Below are 24226 nucleotides of genomic sequence, written 5' to 3'. Positions count from 1 at the left end.
ATCAAGTGAACTACCCAACAAGATGCAACTCTCCACAAGAGTTGGGATGAAAGGATGGCCTGAGAGTATCAAGGACACACCTGTGGTCACAAGAGCATAGTGGGCATACTGAGATGAATGGATAGCCCAAGATGGCATCTTGTACAAAGGAAATTGAGTCATCATCCCTAAGGAGGTGAGAAGAGAGAAGCTGAAGCACATCCATGCAAGCCATCAAGGAATTGAATTGAGTCTGAGAAAGGCAAGAGAAGTGCTCTACTAACCAAATATGAGCAATGAAATTAAAGACCACATCGGCCATTGCGGTGCTTATAACAAGCACCAAGTTAAATAAGCCAGAGAGCCGTTGATGACACAAAACATCCCAGACAGACCATGGATGAAGCTGGGAGTATTACTAATCGCTACAGCAGGACATAATTATCTTGTCACTGTAGACTACTATTCTGACTACTGCGGGTTCAACAAGCTGATGACAATGATGACAGGAGAAATAGTACATGCCTGAAAGCATACTTCAGCTGCTATGGCATTCCGGACACTGTGTTGAGTGACAATGGCCCTCATTTCATGAGTGAAGAATTCAGCTGCTTCACAAAAGATTGAGAAATTCAATACTACGCATCATCTCCGCACTATCCCCACTCAAATGGAAAGTTTGAGATGGCAGTGAAAATCACCAAAGGAATCATCAAGAAACCAAATAAGTCTAGCACAGAAGTATACAAGGCAATCCTCGAGTGAAGAAACACACTGAATGGAGGCATGGAAAGTTGTCCAGTCCAAAGACTAATGTCACACCGTACACAAACTATTCTCCCAATAGCAAAATAGCTACTGAAGCCAGGTGTGAGTGAAAAAAATCAAGGTGAAACAGCAGAAAGCCAAATTTCATTTTGACAAGACTGCCAAAACACATGTTTGGATCTTTTGGTTCTTATGAAAAGGGGAATGTTTGGGTTTTGAAATGCAACATGTCCTGTCTGGCTTGCTGTAGTCAGTGTGATCTCTGCTGTGAGGGAAGCTCCCTGGAAGCTGCCATTTTAGATCAGTTCAATGAAGACTCCCACTGAGAAAGCGCAGTAAACTTTCAACTTGAAACATCATTCTATAAGAGCTTTCGGGAGAATCACAGAAGTCCACCTAGAAAAGGGACCTTTAGTTATGCCCCAAGACAAAAAAGCCTCATCAATTCATTGGATTGAATTCATGTGTTCTATTGTGTGGCAAGAGGCATTAATCATGCTGGGAGGATGGTGAGTGTGAACCCCATAATTTCCCGCCCCCACCCCAATTAAACCCAGGGCAAGAAGACCCATGGATGGCCTTCCTGCCCCGCTGCCAACTGAGACTCTTAAGTGAGCCATTAATGCCCTCTTAAGGGCCTCATTGCACCACCACTGTTATTATCCCATGGTGGGTGGGGGGCTCACCATGTGTGGAACATGACAAGGGAAACCCTATCAGGTTTGCTTGTGGGCTCTTGGGAGGATCTTGGTCCTTTTTCAGAGGCATTCAGTGCCCGAAAGAGGGATCCAGCACCAGGAAGCGGGAGAGCCACGTAGATTCACTCCCCTTCTCTTGCCACCCCCCTACCACCCACTTCCCGCGACTCCCTTCCTTCCCTCGCTCACCTGTGCCTGGGTCCCCCCTCGATTCCAGGGGAAGTATTGGCCCCCCTTGCGGGGGGGAGTGCAGGAGTGGGCGCACCTCTGATTGGCACCCCCAATCAGGGGCGCGCCACCATTTTACGTGGGCCGGCCCTCATTGGCCCACCCAGTGTGACATCTGCCAGGAAGCGCTATGTGCTCCCTGTGCAGGCAGAGGGGGGGGGGGGGTGGAGTGGATCCCAAAATTGAGAGTGTGCTCTTTTGCGCATGCATGTGAAACAGCGACTCAACTCCCTGAGGCTAAGTGCTGCCTCAGGGAGATCGGTGCCAAATTTATAAATGGTGAAGGGGCAAATATAAAACTTTCCTGACATGTCCCAACGTGTGACACTGTCGCATGAGTTGGGACATGTCCATCACTTTTAATCAAATATTTATTAAATTTTTAAAATCCCTCATGAAACCTCATCCTCCCCGTAGATGAGGTTTCGTGTTTTTTCTGAAGCCCACCAAGGCTCCCGGCCTGACCGCCAACCTTAAGGTTGGACGGGCAGGTCCATTAATGAGCTTAATTACTTTTTCAATGGCCTCAATAGGCCGTGGACAGGTCGGCGGGCGCACAGCTGATTCAGCTGCGCCCCCGCCAGCCTGAAAATTGAAATGAGGCGGGATGATGTTGGGAGTTCCGCCTGATGTCATCCTGAGTCATCTTATGCGTCGGCAAGCGGGCCCCATCCCCCACTCGCCGACCTCAATATCCTGGCCCAGGACTCAGGTGGGCGTGGTACCAGCAGCAGCCACCACCTGCCTGGTGGCGCTGCCGTTCAATAGAGTTGCCAGCCTCTGAATGGCCAGCAGTCCTCTTTCGGAGGGACTTCCGCCCCCGGGGTTCTTGATCCCAGGGGAGAAGCCTGCTGCCAGCCTGTTAAATGCCTGGGTGGCACAAAATGCAGAGGCCCTCTCGAGAGGAGGTGACACGGGGTCTTCAGGGATCTTCAGCCAGCGGCCAAGTTCCAGTCACCTCCACAAAATTCTGCCCATTGCCTTGAGTTGTACTTAGGCTGTACAAAAATAAAAGAACTAGCATTTATATATAACGCCTTCAATGTAGTGGGGAGCATCCCCAGGCATCTCACAGCAACATTGTCAGACAAAAATTATGTTGAGCAATATGAGGACATATTAGGGAAGATGACCAAAAGTTTGGTCCAAGAGATAAACTTTAAGGCATATCTTAAAGGAAGAGAGAGAGAGGCAGAGACGCAGAGGGGTTTAGGGACAAAATTCGAGTTTAGTAGCCTGGGTAGCTAAAGGCATGGCGACTAATGGTGGAGCAATTAATCTCAGGATAGCACTGGGGGCTGGAATTTGAGGAAAGGTTACTCCTTTCTTTCTGGTACAAACTGCCACTCTGTTTGTCAAATTGAACTCCTTTAATGTCTCATTTGATTATTAGCCCTTTGTGCTAGGAGCAAGAAAGAAAAGTGCTCCCATGCTTCTGACAGGCTCAAATGGATTATAAAATTCATCTTGTGTCTTTAGACAGCCACTGGAAAATCCTGATCCTGTTAACTTATGTATTTTAAGTCATGCAATCTCTCTCATGAGGCTTCCAGCCGACCTGCACCTTTAAGATTGCCGCTGCCTTAATGACAGCAGCTGGAGTTAATCTTTGGTGCTCCAACAGAACCTGCCCTCCTATCTGCCCCACCTCTGTCACCATGACCACTACCCTCACCCTCCCCCCACCACACACCCCCCCCCAGCCCCCAACCCCCACCCCCACCCATCACTGGGAGAAAGGTGCCAGGTCTGACAGGAAGTCCATCTTCTGCGTTCACGCTCAATGCACAACGCTCTTCTGGAATGCTATAATCTTTAGAATGATCGACTTAAACGGAGTTGACGTATTTGGTGACCACTTTGATGCCTTCGGAGACAACGTGTTTGGCCAGTTCCCTTGGCAGCATGAGGCGGACGGCACTCTGGATTTCCCTGGCCGAGATGGCGTGGCGCTTGTTGTAGCGAATGAGGTGCGAAGCCTCGGAGGCGATACGCTCGGAAATGTCAACAACGAAGGAATTCATAACACTTACGGCCTTGGGTGAGATCCTGGTGGGAGGGTGGACCTGGGTCAGCGCCCTGCACACGTAAGTGGAATAGCTCTGCTTGCGAGATTTCCTCTGCTTCTTGGGTGGCTCCTTGGTGACTTTAGTCAGTGACTACTTCAATGCCTTGCGGGACGCACCACTCATAGCCGCAGCCGCCATCTCAGGCATTCACTGGGAAGTCACTTAAGATGAAAATCAGGTATGACATTTATGATTTTCCAGTTCGCCACTGGTCACTTGGAACTCCAGCTGTTTTTGAATTACACCCGAATATGTTATTCTGAAATGCAGACCTGGAGATGTATTTATGTTGACCTGTCCCTTTAAGCCCACAGTGAATATTGAAGTCAATTCGTGTTTCAACATGAATAGCTATTCTCCTGCTTTGCAGCCACCAAAAACTTGGAATTCATCCAAAGCTTGGTTGCCCGCACCTGGTCATCTATCAGCCTTTATACTCATCGACCTACATTGGCTCCCATTCTGGCATTCCCTATTTTAAAATTCTCATCCTTGTTTCCAAATCACCCCTCCCTGTCTATGCAATCTGAAATCTCCTCCAGCCCTACAACATTCTGAGATCTTTGTGCCCCTCCAATCCTGGCCTCTTCTACATCCCCTGCTTTCTTTGTCCCATCATTGGAGGCCGTGCCTTTTTCTGCTTCACAGAGTAATCCCCGTCACAATCTCTCCAGCCCTCCTTCTTTAAGGTGTTCCTTAGAACTTACCTTGTTGACCAAGCTTTGGTCATCTTTATCATTCTCTTTTTATGTGATTTGTGTCACATTGTGATTAATATTTTCTCTTGTGAAGCATTTTGGGATGTTTTATTATATTAAATGCAAGCTTTTTTTTTAATTCAGCATTTATTGGTCCATCCCTAATTGCCTTTCTTCAGAGGGCACTTTAAGAGTCAACCATGTTGCTGTGGGTCTGGAGTCACATGTAGGCCAGACCAAGTAAGGACGCCAGATTTCCTTCCCTAAAGGACATTAGTGAACCAGATGGGTTTTTTTTTTAACGACAATCGACAATGGTTTTATGGTCATCATCGGATTTTTCATTCTGCCTTCAGGGAGCTTTCATTCCACCTCCCCAGTACTTGTGCTGACTTCAGCGTTCGCCCTCCTCCCACCCCAACCCAGGCAGCACTGGCCGGCCGTTAATTGGCCAGCCGGCGTGAAACCGCGGTCGGTTTCTGATTGCGGTCGGCGGGTCTGTTTCCTGACTGCTCCCAAGCCTGCCGATCGCACCCAAGCTGAAAATTCAGGCCATAGAGATGTCAGAAAGTTTGGTAATGTTAATGGTGTCTGAATTGATTTTAGACTGAGTGACCGAAAGACATTGGCATTTGAATGGTCATGTCATTAATGTAGAGGACAAACACTTTTGGCAAGACATCATTAATGTACAAACAGAATGGAGGAAGGCATAGTATGATCCCTTTGGAAAACAGGTCACCGAGATATGCTGGCTCAATAAAAGGCATCAAAATATTATGTCGATTTGAATCTGGATGATAAGCAATTGCAAAGGACAAATAAATATATCTATTTTTTTGAAAGGCCTGAGGGAACCGGAAATCCTGTTGCCAAGAAACTTACCTAGAGATGAAAGAATGACAAGATATCCCTCTTATTAAAATCTGGAATAAATCCATAACTGAATTGGCAGATAATTGAACTGCTTTGAAAATGGGAGACTAAAACTACTGGTTATGAATGATTGGTCCTATAAGAACATTGAATGGTAATTTGATTGAAGGTGGATATCAGCAAAGATATAAACTGCCCATGCATCTTGCCAAATATACGCTACTTTATGACAGGGTGTTAGAGATATAGGAATCCAATTACAGGCACAGGAGAGAGAGGGGAATGATAACCATGTGAGATTTCTTGTGAAAGACATGCTTCTCTGAAAATTCGATATAGGCACATTATTTAAGCCCAGGTTTTAAGAGTGTCTCCTTTAAATTTGTGGGATATCTTGCCAAGCAACTTTGCACTGAAGTTGGACTTGTTAGACCTAGGCTGACAGTGTAAAATGGGCCACCCATCATACATGTCACCTGTTTGTTATTTCCAAGACGTCAATGGAAATGGATGGACACTCTTCTATGCTGTGTAATTCTGTGTATGATTCAATAATCAGTGAGGTCTTGTGGCACAGTGAGTAGCACCCCTGCCTTTGAGCCAGAACCTCTGGGCTTGACTTGATGGCTGAGGAAGGTGTTCATAACATGGCCAAATAGGTTGAGTATCAACCTGCAAATACTTCCGACAGACACCAATGGCAGACGGTAAGAGCAGAAGAAATTCCTGGTCAGCCATGTGATGGAAAGAACATTAGCGCCTCTACCATAGTTCCAGATTACAACATGCAAGAAAAGGGGGCTGTTTGGCTCAGTTGGCTGCACGGCTGGTGTGGATCTGGTCGGTACCAACAGCATGGGGGTTAGATGGATTTGGGGCCTGCCTCCTCGTCCTATCTATGGTGGAGGTTGTAGCACTCTGCATATGTGAGAATTAAAGAAGAAGAAAGGTTCTATGATATATAGCAGTTGGTTGAATTGACATTGCATTTTTACACTCTCATTCAACGGGGAAGAATACAGTCAAAGTGAAGTGCAGTGTGATGACCCACAGGGAGTTTGGTTCTTCACTGCTCTAGTACCAGGTTGGACAATGACTCTAGGTTCTAACAATAACGAGTGCATTTACACCACAGCTACAGCCTCATCAGGTTGCTTCAGATTGACTCTATAGTTAGACACCAGTGAGGTAACACTGGGTTGAAAACAGGAAATGTTAATATTAGAAATATTGTTCTATTGTTCCTGATTTTATATATTGCTATAAAGATTCTTCAAAATTAAAAACATTATAATGAAAGAATAGATTTTTAAGCTTGTAGAAATTTGCTGTTTATAGTCTCCACATTGCCAACCAATTGCTCCAGCCCAGTTTCAGCTGATTTCAGAAACAGAAAGGGAATATCTCTAAATATTTACAGTCTTAGAGTCATAGAGGTCTACAGCAGAGAAAAAGGCCCTTCAGTCCATCGAGTCTGCGCAGGTCAAAGAAGTACCTAACTGTTCTAATCCCATTTTCCAGCACTAGGCCCATAGTCTTGTATGCCATGTCATCGCAAGTGCACTCAGAGAGTCATGTTAAGAGATCATCTGTAAATATGATGAGCATTGGAGCTCACAGATTGGCTGTGAATTTCCTCAAAGGTGTACCCTTTGGTGCATCTTCATTCTAAGAATGTAAATGGGCTTCTGCCAGAATCCCAGCCAAGTTATCCCATCCTAGCAGAAAAACCTCTGAGAAAATTCCCATCTTATTACAGAATAATGCGTGGCACAGAATGTTTTGCAGCAGTGAAATCAAAAGAATTAATTATTTGGGAACCTGACCGCAGAGAGACATTCCAGTCCATTCTGAGAGAAGACATGAGTGAACATCAGGACCTTTTAGAAAGAGCCATGATTCATTTTAATGTTTCCTTCCTAACAGCACTGTGGGTATACTTACATCAAAAAGACTGCAACAGTTCAAGAAGGTGACTCACCCTCTTCTCAAGGACAGTTAGGGATGGACAACAAATGCTGGCCTTACTAGTGATGCTCACATCCCATATTAGAATTTAAAACAAAAAATCACTGTTCTGCTAGCTCCCATCAATGACAGGGTGTATACCATCACATGATCTCACTTTGGGCACATCGCAGAGGTCCAAAACTGACAAACTACTCTTCACAACAACTAACATTTGTAAAGCACCTTTAACACAGTTAAAGAAAATCCCAAGGCACTTCACAGGAAGCATTATCAAACAAAACTTGATATCAGGACAAATGGCCAAAAGTGTGGTGAAAGAAGTAGATTTTAAAAACAGTTTTAATGGAGGGGAGAGAAGTGGTGAGGTTTCATGAGGGAATCGCACAGCTTCAGGCCTAGGCCTGCTGAAGGCATGGCTGCTAATGCTCAGGTACTTGCTTGTACCTGGATTAGTGTCTAGTCTAAGAAGCTAATCCAGGAGGGGATGTCCTAGGATGTAGAGATTAACAACCATTTCTCATTTTGTTGCTACCATTGATTCATGAACCAAACCCACTGTGTTATTAGAATAGAACCCAATAAAAACATATAATTTTATGTAACTAACTACAACTAGAACTCTTTCAGTTTAATTCCCCACCAAGTGCCTGTTTTTGAGGGTCGGGGAGGCATTGTGAGTAGGTCCAATACTCAGTGGTGTGCTTCCACATTAGTGTCTGAATATGATCTCCAACAACATTTCACGGCTTGGCAGCTTCCTGTAAGACTGCTTCTGAACATAGGAATAACAATAGAGACAAGCAATTATATTCCTGTAGTAAAATGAAAGATACCAACAATTGCAAAGCAAATGACAATGGACATTAAGGGAATAGAAGAAAAGATTACTGAGATATATTTATATATATACTGAGAAACTGTGGAAGAGCAAGGCAGATCCCTCAAGGATGACAGAGATGCAATGGGAAAGGAGCTTGAAGGCAAGATAAAAGTTTTCAATTATCATTTCACAACAGTTTGCATTAGAGATGTTGTAAAGCAGCCTATTAAAATGGCAGGGCTTGGATTGGAATCAATGGAGAAAGATAGTAGTCAGAAATTAAACTGGCATATCTAAAGGCTTCTAGAGCATTAGATCCTTGTGAAACTTGGCAGAATAAATGTGAAGGAAAGGACAGAATACCATTTTAAAAATCTTGTGAAGTGTATTGAATTTAATAGCAGTCCAAAAGGACTAAAAAATAGCGAGTATCATTTCAAATCTTTTAAAAAAAGAAATATGTTCCTGAGATTTATAGACTAGTTACTTGATACCCATAATTTGGAAACTACTAGGAGGGAATTCAAGGATATTGAGGGAGAGTTAAGGTAATAAATCTAATGCACGGGATTTTGAAAGCCAAACCACGCCTAATAAATATATTGGCATTTTTTGTGAATTTAACAATAAACAACAAAAACTTGCATTTATGTAGCACTTTTAACATAATAAAATGCTTCACAGGAGTGCTTTAGATATTGCGTAGGATTACATGGGATATACAATACAGAAACAGGCCATTCCGGCCTAAATGGTCCATGCTGGCATTTACGCTCCACTCAAGCCTCTTCCCGCTTTTTCTCAAATAACTCCAACAGCATAATCCTGTATCTCTTTGTTCTTGTATACTTATATAGCCTCTCCACAAATGCATCTATACTATTCTCTTCAATCACTCCCTGTGGTAGCATGTTTCACATCCTTACCACTCTCTGGCCAAAGAAGATTTTTTTCTGAATTCCCTGCTGAATTTCTTGGTGACTATCTCATATTGATGGTCTCCAGTTTTGCTCCTCAACTCAAGCAAAAATATTCTATATGTGTTTAGTCTAACAAAACCTTTCATATTTTTTATTGACCTTTGTTGGGTCGCCCCTTAACCTTCTCCTTTCAAGAGAAAAGAAACCAAGCCAGCTCTTCAACCATAAAGTAGTGGGAGACAGTGGTGTAGTAGTAATGTCCCTGCACTTCAGGGAACTCAAGTAATGCTCGAAAGACAAGTGTTTGAATCCCACTATGGCAACTGGTGGAATTTAAATTCAATTTTTTTTTTAAAATCTGGAATTGAATATTCATCTCAGTGATGGTGACCATGAAACTATCATTGTTGTAAAAACCCATCTGGTTCACAAATATCCTCCAGGGAAGGAAACCTATCATAGAACCAAAGAAAAGTTACAGCACAGAAAGAGGCCATTCGGCCCATCTTGTCCAAGCCCAGCCTGAGGACACCCAGGTGCCCTTTCTAATCCCACCTTCCTGCACCTGGCCCATAGCCCTGCAGCTTACAGTGCTTAAGGTGCAGATCCAGGTACTTTTTAAAAGAGTTTAGAGTTTCTGCCTCTACCACAAACCTGGGCAGCAAATTCCAGACATCCACTACCCTCTGTGTAAAAAAGTTCTTCCTCATGTCCCCTCTACACCTTCTGCCGCTTATCTTGAATCTATGTCTATAAAATAAAAACAAAAAACTGCGGATGCTGGAAATCCAAAACAAAATCAGAATTACCTGGAAAAACTCAGCAGGTCTGGCAGCATCGGCGGAGAAGAAAAGAGTTGACGTTTCGAGTCCTCATGACCCTTCCGTTCTGTCGAAGGGTCATGAGGACTCGAAACGTCAACTCTTTTCTTCTCCGCCGATGCTGCCAGACCTGCTGAGTTTTTCCAGGTAATTCTGTTTTTGTTTTGAATCTATGTCCCCTGGTTCTAGAATTCTCAACCAAGGGAAACAGTTTCGTTCTGTCCATTCTATCTATTCCCCTCATAATTTTGTACAGCTCAATCAATTCACCTCTCAGCCTTCTTTGTTCTGAGGAAAATAACCCCAACCTATCCAATTTCTCCTCATAGCTACACTTTTCTAACCCTGGCAACATTCTTGTAAACCTCCTCTGCACTCCCTCCAGAGCTATTACGTCCTTCCTGTAATGTGGTGACCAGAACCGCACACAACACTCCAGTTGTGGCCTCACCAGTGTGTTATACAATTCCAACATTATATCCTTACATTTACATTCTATACCTCTGCCAATGGAGGAGAGCATTCCATATGTCTTCTTTACAACCTTGTAAACTTGAACTGCTGCCTTCAGGGATCTGTGCACTTGTACGCCAAGATCTCTCACTTCATCTATCACTCCTAGTATATTCCCATTTATTGTTTAATCCCTGTAACTGTTTGACCTCCCTAAATGTATGACCTCACACTTTTCTATGTTAAAAACCATCTGCCACTTTACCGCCCATTTCACCAACCTTTCTATATCGTTTTGGAGATGATGGGCATCCTCTACACTATCCACTACTCGGCCAATCTTTGTGTCATCTGCAAATTTCCCAATCGTGGCCCCCACGTTCACGTCCAAATCGTTAATATATACCACAAACAGCAACGGTCCCGATACCGAGCCCTGTGGAACACCACTTGAGACAACTTTCCATTCGCAAGGGCATCCATCGACCATTACCCTTTGTTCCCTGTTACAAAACCAACCTTTTATCCAGTTTGCCACATTACCCAGAATCCCATGGGCTTTTACTTTCCTGACCAATCTGCCATGTGGGACCTTGTCAAATGCCTTGCTAAAATCCATGTACACAACATCCACTGCACTACCTTCATCAACCCTTCTTGTCACTTCCTCAAAGTATTCAATCAAATTTGTGAGGCAAGACATTCCTTTAACAAATCCATGCTGACCATCCCTGACTAGTCCATGCCTTTCCACATGACAGCTAATCCTATGTCTCAGGATTGATTCTACTAATTTGCTCACCACCCATGTAAGACTAACTGGCCTATAATTGTTTGGCATTTCCTTTGATCCCTTTTTAAACAATGGAACTACGTTTGCATTTCTCCAGTCCTCCGGTACCTCCCCTGTATCTAGTGAAGATTGGAAAATCATCCTCAGAGCATCTGCTATCTCCTCCCTGACTTCCTTCAGCAGCCTCGGAAATAATCCATCTCGCCCTGGTGACTAATCAACTTTCAAGGATTTCAATCCTTCAAGTACTTCCTCTCTCTTTATGACTATCCCAACCAATATCTCGCAGTGTTCCTCCTCGACTACTATATCTACATCCTCCCTTTCCTTTGTAAACACGGAGACAAAATATTCATTCAAAACCCTTCTCATAGCCTCTGCATCTACACACAAGTTTCCATCTTCATCTCTGATAGGTCCCACTTTTTTCTTAACTAATCTTTTAGCATTAATGTATTGGTAAAACATCTTTGGGTTATCTTTAACTTTACTTGCTAATCTTCTTTCATGACCTCTCTTTGATTTCCTTATTTCCTTTTTTACTTCATTCCTGCACTTCCTATATTCGTCTAGGCTATCTGCAGTGCTTAGTTCTTTGTGCCTATCGTACGCTTTAATTTTCTGTTTGATCTTCCCCTGTATTCCTCTAGACAACCAGGGAGGTCTAGATATGGCAGGACCACTCTTATTTTTGTAGGGGACATGTCTACTTTGTACAATTAGGATCTTGCTTTTTAGTGCTTCCTACTGGTTTTCCACTGTTTTATCCTCCAGCAGTGCTGTCCAGTCCAGCTCAGCCAAGTCCCTTCTCATTTCTCCAAAATTTGTCTTCACCCAGTTCAAGACTTTTACTCCTGCCTTATCTCTGCCCTTTTCCATAGTAATGCTAAATCTAACTGAATTGTGATCACTGTTCTTGAAATGGTCACCAACTGTCACTTCACCCACTTGCCCTTCTTCATTCTCCAAGACTAGGTCTAGAATTGCACCTCCTCTCATTAGATTTGTCACTAATTGGTTGAAAAAAAATTCCTGGACACACTGCATGAATTTTTCTCCCTCAGTGCCTCTTATATTGTTTGAATCCCAGTTGATATTAGGATAGTTTAAGTCTTCTACTACTATTGCCCTCTTGTTCTTACAAGCAGAAATTTGCCTACATATTTGTTCTTCTATCTCCCTTTCACTATTTGGGAGTCTGTAGTATACTCCCAGTAGTATGACTGCCCTTTTTTTTATTTCTAAGCTCAATCCATAAAACCTCATTTGTTGAACCATTTAGTATATCATCCCTTCTCACAACTGGAGTTGATTCTTCAACCATTAGTGCTACCACCACCCCCTCCCCCCTCATTTTCTATCTCCAAATCTATCATGTCTGAAGGCTCTATAAACAGGGATACTAAGCTGCCAGTTTTGTCCCTCCTTTAGCCAGGTCTCCATTATAGCAATCACATCCTGCTGCCATGTGTCTACCTGTGCCCTTAACTCATCTACCTTGTTTGTAATACTCCTTGCATTGAAGTATAAACAGTTTAACCCCATCAATTTCCCTTGTTGGACACTTTTTAAAGTTTGCTTCTCCTGTTACTCCATGTCTATCACGACCTACCTAGATAATGTTCTACCTCCATTTTTCTGACCTGTATCTGACCTATCTGATCCTACTCTTGGGATCCCATCCCCCTGCCACACCAGTTTAAATACTCCATCCTTACCAGGTCTAGCCTATATGTGACTCCAGATCCACAGCAATGTGGTTGGTTGACTCTTAACTTTCCTCTGAAATGGCCTAGTGAGCCATTCAGTTCTAGGTAGGCAACAAATGCTGGCCTTGTCAATGACACCCATATTGCGTGAAAGAACAAAAATTATACCCCGACTTTTCTGATGTCATCTTTCTGAATCTTTTTTGACCTTTCAGCAATTCTATATCCTTTTCAGAATATGGCAACTAGAATTGTACTCAGTGTCTAAGTGTGGTCTAACCCAGGTTCAATACTGGTTTGGCATATTTTCCCTACTTTTCAATTCTATCCTTTTAGAAATAAAACCTTGTGCATTGTTTGTTTTTTTATGGCCTTGTTAGCCTGTGTCCCTACTTTTAATGATTTGGCTATTTATACTCCCAGATCCCATTGCTCCTCTATTCCATTTAGATTCTTATTCTCAAAATAAACATAATCTCCTATTTTTCTTGGCAAAAGATAATACACCTCACATTTATTTATGTTGAAATTCATTTGCTAATCATATGGCTATTCTTTAATTGATTAATGCTTTCTAATAAATTTTTACAGCCCATCACAGTGTTGACTATACCCAATACTGCACCTCCAACCCCTTCCCCTACTCAATCCCCACCGTCCCAACGCCCAGCCTCAAACCCACCCCACCATCTCCAATTTGGGGTCATCTGCAAATTTGGAAATTTATTTTGTTAAGCAACAAAATTAGACACTGAATCATATAAGGAATGATTGGGCAATAAAGGAGAAGTCTAAGACAGGGATTGCAGATCTTGCCATTCAAAATGGCCGTGCACAGGGCATAGTTACCAAGCTCTGGGTTAGCAACCCAGCATTCAAATACCGATGAATTTGTAGGCCAGCGCCAGAACTGATCATGAAAACTAGTTGATTCACACAGAAAACCAACTGGATCACTGATGTCTTTCAGGAAAGGGAAGTTATTCCCTCTACCGGCTCTGGCCTACATGTGACTCCGGTTCCACATCATGTGGTTGACTCTCAAAGCTGAATTTTGTTCAGATGGCAGATGTTCTGCTGCCAGGGGTGAAGTTGGGAGGCAACCCCAGATTGGTGGGCCGAGAGACCCAGGGCTGTTGTCCAACTGAGGATGGTGGCCCAGCCCCAGGAGCTGCCAGCTCAATCAGAGAGCCGCCAACTCAGCAACCTCAGCAGCGCCACCACTAGCGGTGTCCATTGTTGAGGCTGCAACACCAAGGAGAGGGCTCCACAGTAGCTGGGCACGCTGGAAAATGGTTAAGCGGGGTTGGGGGACGCCAGGGCTAGGGAGGCAGGCCCCGGCGATTGCGGCAGTGGATGGTCGCTGGAGGAGACATTACTTCAAGAGTGGCCATTGCCAGTGGGGTGCCCTTCCATGGCCATGGCATGCCTGTTAAGGATGCCACCAGGTTTTGCCCGGCAGTCTCCTCACATAGCAGCAGCACCCCCCCCTCCCCAGATGTGGGAAAAATGTCCATGGAGGCAGTGGGTAGCCCTTAATTTTCATCTAAGTTGCTCAATTGGCCTCCTGGCCTTTTTGCCAGCCTTTCTGCCTCCGAGGCCATCTCTAATATGCCCAGAAATTTGCAGCCTTAGTATCCTCTGGGCGACTAGGTTTGGAGAATAAATACAACCTAGCTAGTACAGCCCATATCCCAAAAGCAAATTTAAAATTTATCGCTAAAATAGATGTAAAATTTAAGGGTATGGTAGGATATTGGTTATATTACTGTACTGGTAATACACAGGACATAACTAATAACCCACAGGACATGAACTCAAATTGCTATGGCAATTTCAGAACTTGAATTCAGTTTTAAAATATGTTGGAACAAGTGAAGAGGGAACTCATTAGTATGTAGTCTTCTGCCACGCTGTGTTAACTTGACATTATTATAATTATAAAGCTCTTCACTGAGACTTCTCCCTGCCTGGTTCATGCTCTATAACTACGAAGCTAAGAAAAGAAATCTTTCTAGTAATAGTTTCCATTTCACTGAGGAGGCTTCAGGTTAATCTACATTCAACAACCTACTCTGAAAATTCTGCTCACATTTCAACAGCTGGGACAAATTTTACCACATCAGCTGTGACAATCCACAACATTCTAAAACAATCAACAACATTGTAAATAAATAAAAAAAAACCTGCAACATTTTTTTTAAAAAGCCAATTCACCCTATCTCCCATTGTTAACACATCCTTTAAAAATTCCAGGATCCAGGTTCGGATTGCATCTTTGCCAAGAAACTAATCAGTTATTCCTTGGTGTTTATGTTGCAATCTTGTCAGAATGAAGTGATGCCATACTTGTAAAGTGAGAGCAGCTGTTACCAATTAGGGAAAGGTTAGGGCATTATTCTTAAGTATATATAAGAACTGGTTTCCACTGGTGTGGAGAAAAGGAAATGGGGGTTTGTGCCTATGTTCTCTGAGTTTTGTCAATAGCCTAAGTTAAGGGAAGACAGGCTCCAGGTTCCTCCTTTACATAGTGAATGAGCAGTGAATTATAACGCTTGGGCCATACTTTATCAGTGCAGCAAGTTTTGTTGAAATCCACTCATCAGTTTTGGAGATCTATTATTTACAGACAAGCAGAATAACAAACGGGGGGTAAAAACATTACTTCCGCCTGCCTTCAGTGGTAATAAAAAGCAGACAGCAGCTACAATGGCCAGGAAGTAGTTGGATGGTTTTGAACAAAAACAAATAGTTTACTAAAACCCATTAGGGAATGTAAATGCATTAGCCCAGACTTTGCAGTAGTAATGATGGTGAAACTCTCAGTGTTTCTTGCCATTACTCCTCTGAATCTGCCACCAACTTCTGGAGTCTGTTTGTGCTCAGTTAAATACAGACATTCAGAAGTTGCTGCCAGTCACTCTAATGATTTCCACACAGGGTGCGCTGCTGAAGTCCTCCAAGACTGCAATTACATAAAAAATCACTGAACTGATGAGAACTTTATGCTTTTGATCTCCCTGCAAAAGCCCTTGAAAAAAGCTACATCTTGTTGAATGGGTTGTAACTAGGTTTTAACGAAGTTCATCATTAATACAAAACAGCCTCACTGGCCCTGAAAAGCTTTTATGTCAATTTATTCAGTGTCAAATTGCTCAATTATGATTTTTTAAAAACCCCATTTTTTAGAATAATCTTTTCAAAAGTTTGTTGATGCTATTTAAACTTATACCTTAATTCCATATGAATGCTCCAATCATTTATTTTGTTCTCTGTAAAATGGTATTTAAAAGGGAAGGTTGAACAGTGCATTTTACTTCCTGGTTTGCTGTCTGTGAGAATACATCAACACGGATGGCTGTTTATCCTTCTTACTCACTGATAACGCTTTTGCTAGATGCCTGGGGATTGCTTGATTTAGCACCAGATTCAAACTGACATCGAGAAAGGAAAAATCCACACCACAGAGATTGCAAAATCTTTCTTCGGGTAACTTTCTTTCAGGTCAGTGGCGAGTACTGTTGCTCTGCTACTGACCATAAAATGAGGATCATCGTCATTCCCAGACATGGTCTACTTGCGACTGCAGTCCCACATCGACAAGGTCGACCACTTAACTGCCTAGAAATGCTCTAGGAAGCCATTTAGTTGAATCAAAACGTTTTCAGGGGTTCAGAAATGAAGCACTCCACCATCTTCCCAGGGTAACAAGAGATGGGTATTAAATTCCAACCTTCAGAGTAATACCCACACCCTGAGATAGTCTTTGAAGCACAGGAGCTGTTGTTCTGTATAAGTGCAGCAGCCATTTTACACAAAGCAAGATCCCACAAATAGCAATGAGAAGTATAAACAACTAATGAGCGAGGGAAGAATGTTGGCCAAGAGATTGGGAGATGATCCTGTGCATCCTTGAAGAGAACCAAGAAAAAAATACCGAGTCCTAATGGAAACCTTTTATATTTAAATTAGGAATACAAGGGTTGCCAGCAGCTCTATTTCATCTTTCTGAATCCACACAAAAGTCTTTTACATTCACTTGAAGTGTTGATTGGACACTTCCTCAGCCCCATATTGGACTTCGATCATGAACTCCAACTCTTGACATGTAGCTGAAAGCTACAGATTCTGAGCTAGGTGAGATATCAAGGAACCAGCTAACACAAACTGGAAATCTCAGACTTGGCATAGAGTTCCTTGTCTGATGCTCTTCCCTGTTCTTCTCTGATATTGAGTATCATTTTATACTAAAGCCTATGCACGGAATATCCAATGGAGAATCACTTAGTCTCTGGGTGAAATGCCTAAAAATGGTTATCCACCTCTGCCCTGCCCCAGTCCTCAAGGTTTTCCGCTGAAGTTATGATCTGAAAAATCACGTGGAAAACGCTAATTAGTGCAGCGAGGTGAGTCTGCCACCCATAGAAATGGGTGGCTGATCCTCACAGGAGACATTCAGGCACCAAGTGCAGTCAGCCAATGATGATGGCAGAAAGATGGCCATCTTACATTTCTGTGTGTGTGGTTCTGTTATTATACGGACAGGGGAACACTATAACTAATCTTGGTATTGGCTCCCTCCAAAAATACTAAAGTCACTCTGGATCTAGTGGTGTCATCAGTCACAAGGAGGTGTGCCGGAATGCTCAAGATTGGGGCACCCTCCGTTTTGAACTCCTTTCTCCTTTCCCATGCAATGAATCATAGCCCCAGCTTCTTTGTCAGCTTTTTTAAGATAATCATCATGACCTACTTTTGATGGATCTCCCAAGTTGTCTATACAGAACACAAACATAATATATGCTCTTGTAGCTGATTACCCTGTGAGAGTAATAAGTAGCAATGATCTGCCAGCAAATTATTTCAGCAATGTAGTTGCCTTGTTCAATTAACCATCTGATTTGCCTTACCTGGTAATGGTGCCCTTGTGAAAAATTAACACATCCATTATACACACTTTTACCAACAGCTATTACATTGTTCCATTCAATAACATTAAATTAAATTGTGTATCTGCAATGTGCCATTAATGGAATCCAATGTCCAGCTTTAATTAAAAATTTGCGATATCAGAATGCTACATCCTACCTTTCTTACAGAACGGTCCATCGTAAGCAGAGTGGCCACAGTCACAGGAATAGCCGTTATATTTCTCGATGCATCGCCCCCCATTATGGCACAGATTGCCGTAACTGCTGCAGTGTCCTGGACATCCTGGCTTGACCCCTGGGGTCATTTTTGCTCTTTCCTCAAGGTCAAGAGTCACCCCATTTAATTGCAGGGATCGAATGCACCCAAGGAATCCTTTCTGTCTTGAAGCTGTTCCTCCTGAAATTAGAGTAGAACAAGTTACACTTTAAACCCCTTCTTGTGCCATGTTCAAGGGTAAACCCTAATGAAATAACCATAAACAATCTGAAAAAAAATGTCAGAAGATAAAACTGGGCAACTGTTCTTTTATATCAACTTTTTCTGTTTTCTATGCAACGTCTCCAGCCTATGAATGGGTTCTTTCTTCTACAGTGCTCCTTTCAATTCAAAAATTGAAACAGTCTTCTTTAAAACTCCAGAGACATTTGTGAGGACAGGAGACAAAAACAGAATTACCTGGAAAAACTCAGCAGGTCTGGCAGCATCGGCGGAGTTTTTTTGTTTTTATCTCTGTGAGAACAGGAGTCCTGACTACCTGAGGACCTCAGTGTCTGAGGGAGTCTATTGGACCTGCACACAGTGGGTTAAAATAGCTTTCTGCTGAATATGGGACTGTGAAGCTGAATATGGGATAACAAGTAATGTATTATGTATGGGGGCGTGGGCAATGGACAAATCCACAGATAAAGAGGATGATGCAATGTCTGAAAGCATGCATTCAGAAATAGTACTGAGCTAATTAAGGCAATATAATCATGGTAATGAGATCATTAGATGGGATTGAAAAGGACAAAATGCACTTTAGCTGTGTGCGACTAACTTGTTTTGCCTACGATTAATTGGCCAAACTAAGTGTCGTAGTTTAACTGTATTTAATCAGTTAAACTGGCACCTGTATGGATCTTTGCTTCACTGTGATTTCTGGATAATATGCCTAAATGGTTATGATCAATGGGAAAATAGGTATGTAAGTGTAAGTAAGTCATTGTCAGTCATATGGGAGTCGTGAGTAAGGTGTCTCAATAAAGACCTGACTCTGTGTGTGTGTGTGTGTGTGTGTGTGTGTGTGTGTGTGTGTGTGTGTGTGTGTGTGTGTGTGTGTGTGTGTGTGTGTGTGTGTGTGTGTGTGTGTGTGTGTGTGTGTACACTCTGGTGTTCAAGATAGCAAAATGTGGTGCTAACCATGATTAAAGATGTCAACTTCTACTTCAGAGAAACTGTATGGGCTGCCTGAGAAAGATAGGGGTAGGAATTTGTCTAGAGCAATATTGCATCAGCTGCCCGTTAGACTTCCTGCAGGAACTCTAAAGCAGCAATCTCATGATTACTTCCAGTCCCATGTGCTAGTGAGCATAGAAATAGGGGATAAAAACAGAAAATGCTGGAAAAACTCAGCAGGCCTGGCAGTATCTGTGGAGAGAGAAACAAAGTTAATGTTTCAAGGCTGTACGACTCTTCTTCAGACTCTTCCCTTGTATAGAAATAGGAAAACTGAGGGATTGAACACGTGGCTGGAGAACTGGCGTAGGAAGGAGGGCATCAGGTTTCTGAGGCATTGGGACTGACTCTGGGACAGGTGTACAGGATGGTCGGGCTGCATTTTAGCAGGCCTAGGACTTATATCCTCACAAGGAGATTCACTAGTGCTGTTGGGGAGGGTTTAAACTAGATTGGCAAGAGGGTGGGAACCTGAGAGGAAGCTCAGATTTGAGAGAAGCAAAACTGGTAAAAGGAGTTAGAAAAGTAGAAAGCAAAAATAGAAGACAGACAAAGCATAGGTAAGCATCAAGTAATTTCAGAATAGAGAATAATATTAAAACAGCATTTGCAAAAGGGGTGATGATTTGAGTGTACAAATTGAGGTAAATGGAAATCATTTAATTGTCATTATGGAGATGTGGCTACAGGGTGACCAAGATTGGGAACTGAATATCCAAGGATATTCAGTATTTAGAAGGGAGAGGCAAAAACGTCAAGGGGGTGGGGTAGCACTCTTAATAAGGGACAACATCAGTAAAAGAGGATCTTATAGAGGGTCAAGATGTCGAATCAGTTTGGGTGGAGCTAAGAAACAGCAAGAGGCAGCAAACGTTGGTGAGAGTTTTTTATGGGCCACTAAGTTCTGTTGAAGGGTCACGAGGACTCAAAACGTCAACTCTTTCCTTCTCCGCCGATGCTGCCAGACCTGCTGAGTTTTTCCAGGTAATTCTGTTCTTGTTTTGGATTTCCAGCATCCGCAGTTTTTTGTTTTTATCCTGCTAATGTTGGGCATGGTATAAATCAAGAAGTTAGAGATGCATGTGACATGGGTAATACAGTAATAATGGGTGACTTCAATTTACACATAGACTGGGTTAACCAAGCCAGCACTAATACCCTGGAGGAGGAATTCCTGGAGTGTGGATGAAATGGGTTTCTGAAATAGTACATTGAGGATCCAATTAGGACTGGGCAATTTTGGATTTATTGTAATGAGAAAGGGCTAATTGATAACGTAGTTGTAAAGGAGCCTTTGGGAAACAGTGACCATAGCATGATAGAATTTACATTATGTTTGAATGTGATATAGTTCATTCTGAAACTAACATCTTAAGTCTGAATAAAGGAAATTATGATGAAATGAAAGCCAAGTTGGTTATGGTAGATTGGGAAAATACACTAAAAGGTTTGATGGTAGACAGGCAATTGCTAGTATTTAAAGAAATTCTACATGGTCTACAACAGATAGGCATTCCTCTAAACAAACCACGGTTAATAAAAAAAAGTTAAAGATCGCATTAGATCAAAGGAAGTGGCTTATAAGGATGCCAGAAAAAGTGGTAAGCCTGAGGATTGGGAACAATTTAGAACCCAGCAAAGGAAGATGAAGAAACTTAAGGAAAGGAAAAGAGAATTTGAATGCAAACTAGTCAGGTACATAAAGGTACATTGGGTACGTTAAAAGGAAAAAAATAGCCCGGACAAATGGGGGCTCACTACAGGTGGGGACAGGTGACTTTATAGTGGAGAACAGGGAACCGGGAGAGAAGCTGAATAGTTACTTGGCGTCTGTCTTCATGGAAGAAGATACAGAAAATCTCCCAGAAATGCTGGACAACCAAGAGACTTGTGAAATTGAGGAACAAAAAGAAATCAGTTTTAGTAAAAAAACAGTGCTTGAAAAGTTAACTGGATTGAAGGTTCAATTGAAATCTACTAGACCAGGTGAGCTTCATCCCAGAGTGTTGAAGGAGGTGACTAGAGAGATAGTGGGAGCATTGTTGCACCAGTCTCAATGCCATCTTTCAAAATTCTATAGATTCTGCAAAGGTTACTGCGGACTGGAAAATAGCAAATGTAACCCCGCTATTTAAAAAAAAAGGAAGAAGAGGGAGAACGGAATACTACAGACCTGTTAGTTTGATGTCATGAGTAGTGAAAATGTTAGAATCTATTATGAAGGTTGTGATAACCGGACATTTAAATAAGAATGGTAAAAATGGGCAGAGTCATGTTTGACAAGCTTGTTGGAGTTTTTAGGGGCTATTACTTGTAGCATTGATAAAGGAGAATGAGTGGATGTGGTGTATTTGGATTTACAGAAGGCTTTTCATAAGGTCCCACACAGGAGGTTAGTAAATAAAATTAGAGCGCATGGAATTAGGGGAAATATACTAGTATGGATTGACAATTGGTTAACAGATGATTTGGTAGAAAAAAACAGAAAGGCAGAATATTTCTTAAATGGTGAGAGGTTAGGAAGTGCGGGTGTCCAAAGGCATCTGGGTGCCCTTGTTCATGAATCACTACAAGTTAGCATGCAGGTGCAGCAAGCAATTAGGAAGGCAAATGGTATGTTGACTTTCATCACAAGTGGCTTTGAGCACAGGACTAAATATGTCTTGCTGCAGTTGTATAGAGCCTTGGTGAGACCACACCTTGGCGTGTTGTATGCAGTTTTGGTCCCCTTATCTAAGGAGGGATATACTTGCCATAGAGGAAGTGCAACGAATGTTCACCAGATTAATCCCTGGGATGGTGGGATTGCTTATGAGGGGAGATTGGGGAGACTGGGTCTTTAAAGCACGTGAAAGATTGTGATCACAAAAAGCACTGAGAAGCATTCCAATGTAATTCAATTATTTGAAGCAATGTCATTCTCTGAATTACATCTAATTATATCCATTATATTTTAGTACATAGGGTTTGTATGTCATTGAAAACTCATTATAAGCACTACTCATCTTGTAGGTGTTTTTTTTCTTTATTCTTTCATGGAATGTATTGCCCCATTCCTAATTACCCTTGAACTGAGTGGCTTGCTGGGCCATTTCAAAAGTCAACCACATCACTGTGGGTCTGGAGTTACATGTAGGTCAGATCAGGTAAGAACGACAGATTTCCTTCTCTAAAGGGCATTAGTGAACCAGATGGGTTTTTACAACAATTGATGATAGTTGTCACCATGACTGAGACCAGCTTTCAATTCCAGATTTTATTAATTGAATTTAAATTCCACCAGCTGCCATGGTGGGATTTGAATCCATGTCCTCAGAGCATTAAGAGAAAAGCAAAAAATCTGCGGATGCTGGAAATCCAAAGCAAAAACAAAAATACCTGGAAAAACTCAGCAGGTCTGGCAGCATCCGCGGAGAGGAACACAGTTAACGTTTCGAGTCTGAATGACCCTTCAACAGAACTAAGTAAAAATAGAGGAGAGGGGAAATATAAGCTGGCTTACGGGGTGGGGGGTGGGGTGGAACAAGTAGAGCTGGATAGAGGGCCAGTGATAGGTGGAGATAACCAAAAGATGTCACAGACAAAAGGACAAAGAGGTGTTGAAGGTGGTGATATTATCTAAGGAATGTGCTAATTAAGGGTAGGAAGCAGGACAATGGAAAAAGGCTAAAAGGTAGAGATAAAACAATGGATGGAAATACATTCAAAAATAATGGAAATAGGTGGGAAAAGAAAAAAAAAGTTGGTTTCCTCTACATTGGAAAGACTAAACGCAGACTGGGTGACCGCTTTGCAGAACATCTTCGGTCTGTCCGCAAGCATGACCCAGACCTCCCTGTCGCTTGCCATTTCAACACTCCACCCTGCTCTCATGCCCACATGTCCATCCTTGGCCTGCTGCAATGTTCCAGTGAAGCTCAACGCAGACTGGAGGAACAGCACCTCATCTTCTGACTAGGCACTTTACAGCCTTCCGGACTGAATATTGAGTTCAACAATTTTAGATCATGAACTCTGTTCTCCATCCCCACCACCTTTCCGATCCCCCCCCCTTTTTTTCCCAATAATTTATATAGATTTTTCTTTTCCCACCTAATTCCACTATTTTCAAATGTATTTCCATCCATTGTTTTATCTCTACCTTTTAGCCTTTTTTGATTCCTTCACCCCACCCCACGCCCACTAGGGCTATCTGTACCTTGCTTGTCCTGCTTTCTACCCTTAATTAGCACATTCCTTTAGGTAATATCACCACCTTCAACACCTCTTTGTCCTTTTGTCTGTGACATCTTTTGGTTATCTCCACCTATCACTGGCCCTCTATCCAGCTCTACTTGTCTCACCCCACTTAAACCAGCTTATATTTCACCTCTCTTCTATTTTTACTTAGTTCTGCTGAAGGGTCATTCGGACTCGAAACGTTAACTGTGTTCCTCTCCGCAGATGCTGCCAGACCTGCTGAGTTTTTCCAGGTGTTTTTGTTTTTGTCCTCAGAGCATTAGCCTGGGCCTCCAGATTACCAGTCTAGTGACGTTACCAGTCTAGTGACGTTACCAGTCTAGTGATGTTACCAGTCTAGTGACGTTACCAGTCTAGTGATGTTACCACTATGGCACCATCTGTGATAGCTATTGTCAATGATAACTATGGGTGGAATTGTACCAGATTTGCACTAAATGCGATAGCAGGAGGGAAAAAGAATGAAAAAGCCCACCGAGAAAATGCAACTTGCCTGTGCCCTCACCTGAGTGCACGGCGCCTCAATCTTGAGGTCCAACAGGCTACCCTCACAAGCGCTGCTCAACGTTACCCTTGAAGTACAGCACGCCTTATAAATGTTATTGTGAAACATGTCGGCATGTTTGGATGATCCAGTGTGGGGAATGATTCCGGTGAGCTGGGCTCATAATGATATGCAGATATATTACAATGAAGTTCCTGATGTACGGTGTCAGGAAATGCGGCCCACCATTGATGGGCAGTGCAGACAATTGCAAACTGGTTTCACAATGTCTTGAAACCATTTTTTGACCCTCCCGCCATATTGTCCACTC

At 42.6% G+C, this 24226-nt stretch overlaps 1 protein-coding gene across 1 annotated transcript in view; it reads right to left on the bottom strand.

Annotated features, from left to right (window-relative positions):
• Positions 1-24226, bottom strand: part of LOC121285105 (contactin-associated protein-like 5) — an 834028-nt gene that overhangs the window by 247851 nt on the left and 561951 nt on the right. Inside the window, exon 18 of the mRNA XM_041201256.1 lies at positions 17892-18131. Within this exon, the coding sequence (XP_041057190.1) occupies positions 17892-18131 (240 nt within the window). The remainder of the gene's footprint in view (positions 1-17891; positions 18132-24226) is intronic.

Source organism: Carcharodon carcharias, chromosome 12 (assembly GCF_017639515.1).
Source record: "Carcharodon carcharias isolate sCarCar2 chromosome 12, sCarCar2.pri, whole genome shotgun sequence".
NCBI lineage: Eukaryota > Metazoa > Chordata > Chondrichthyes > Lamniformes > Lamnidae > Carcharodon > Carcharodon carcharias.
The sequence above is the reverse complement of the archived record's forward strand: the minus strand, read 5'-3'. Positions and strand labels throughout refer to the sequence as shown.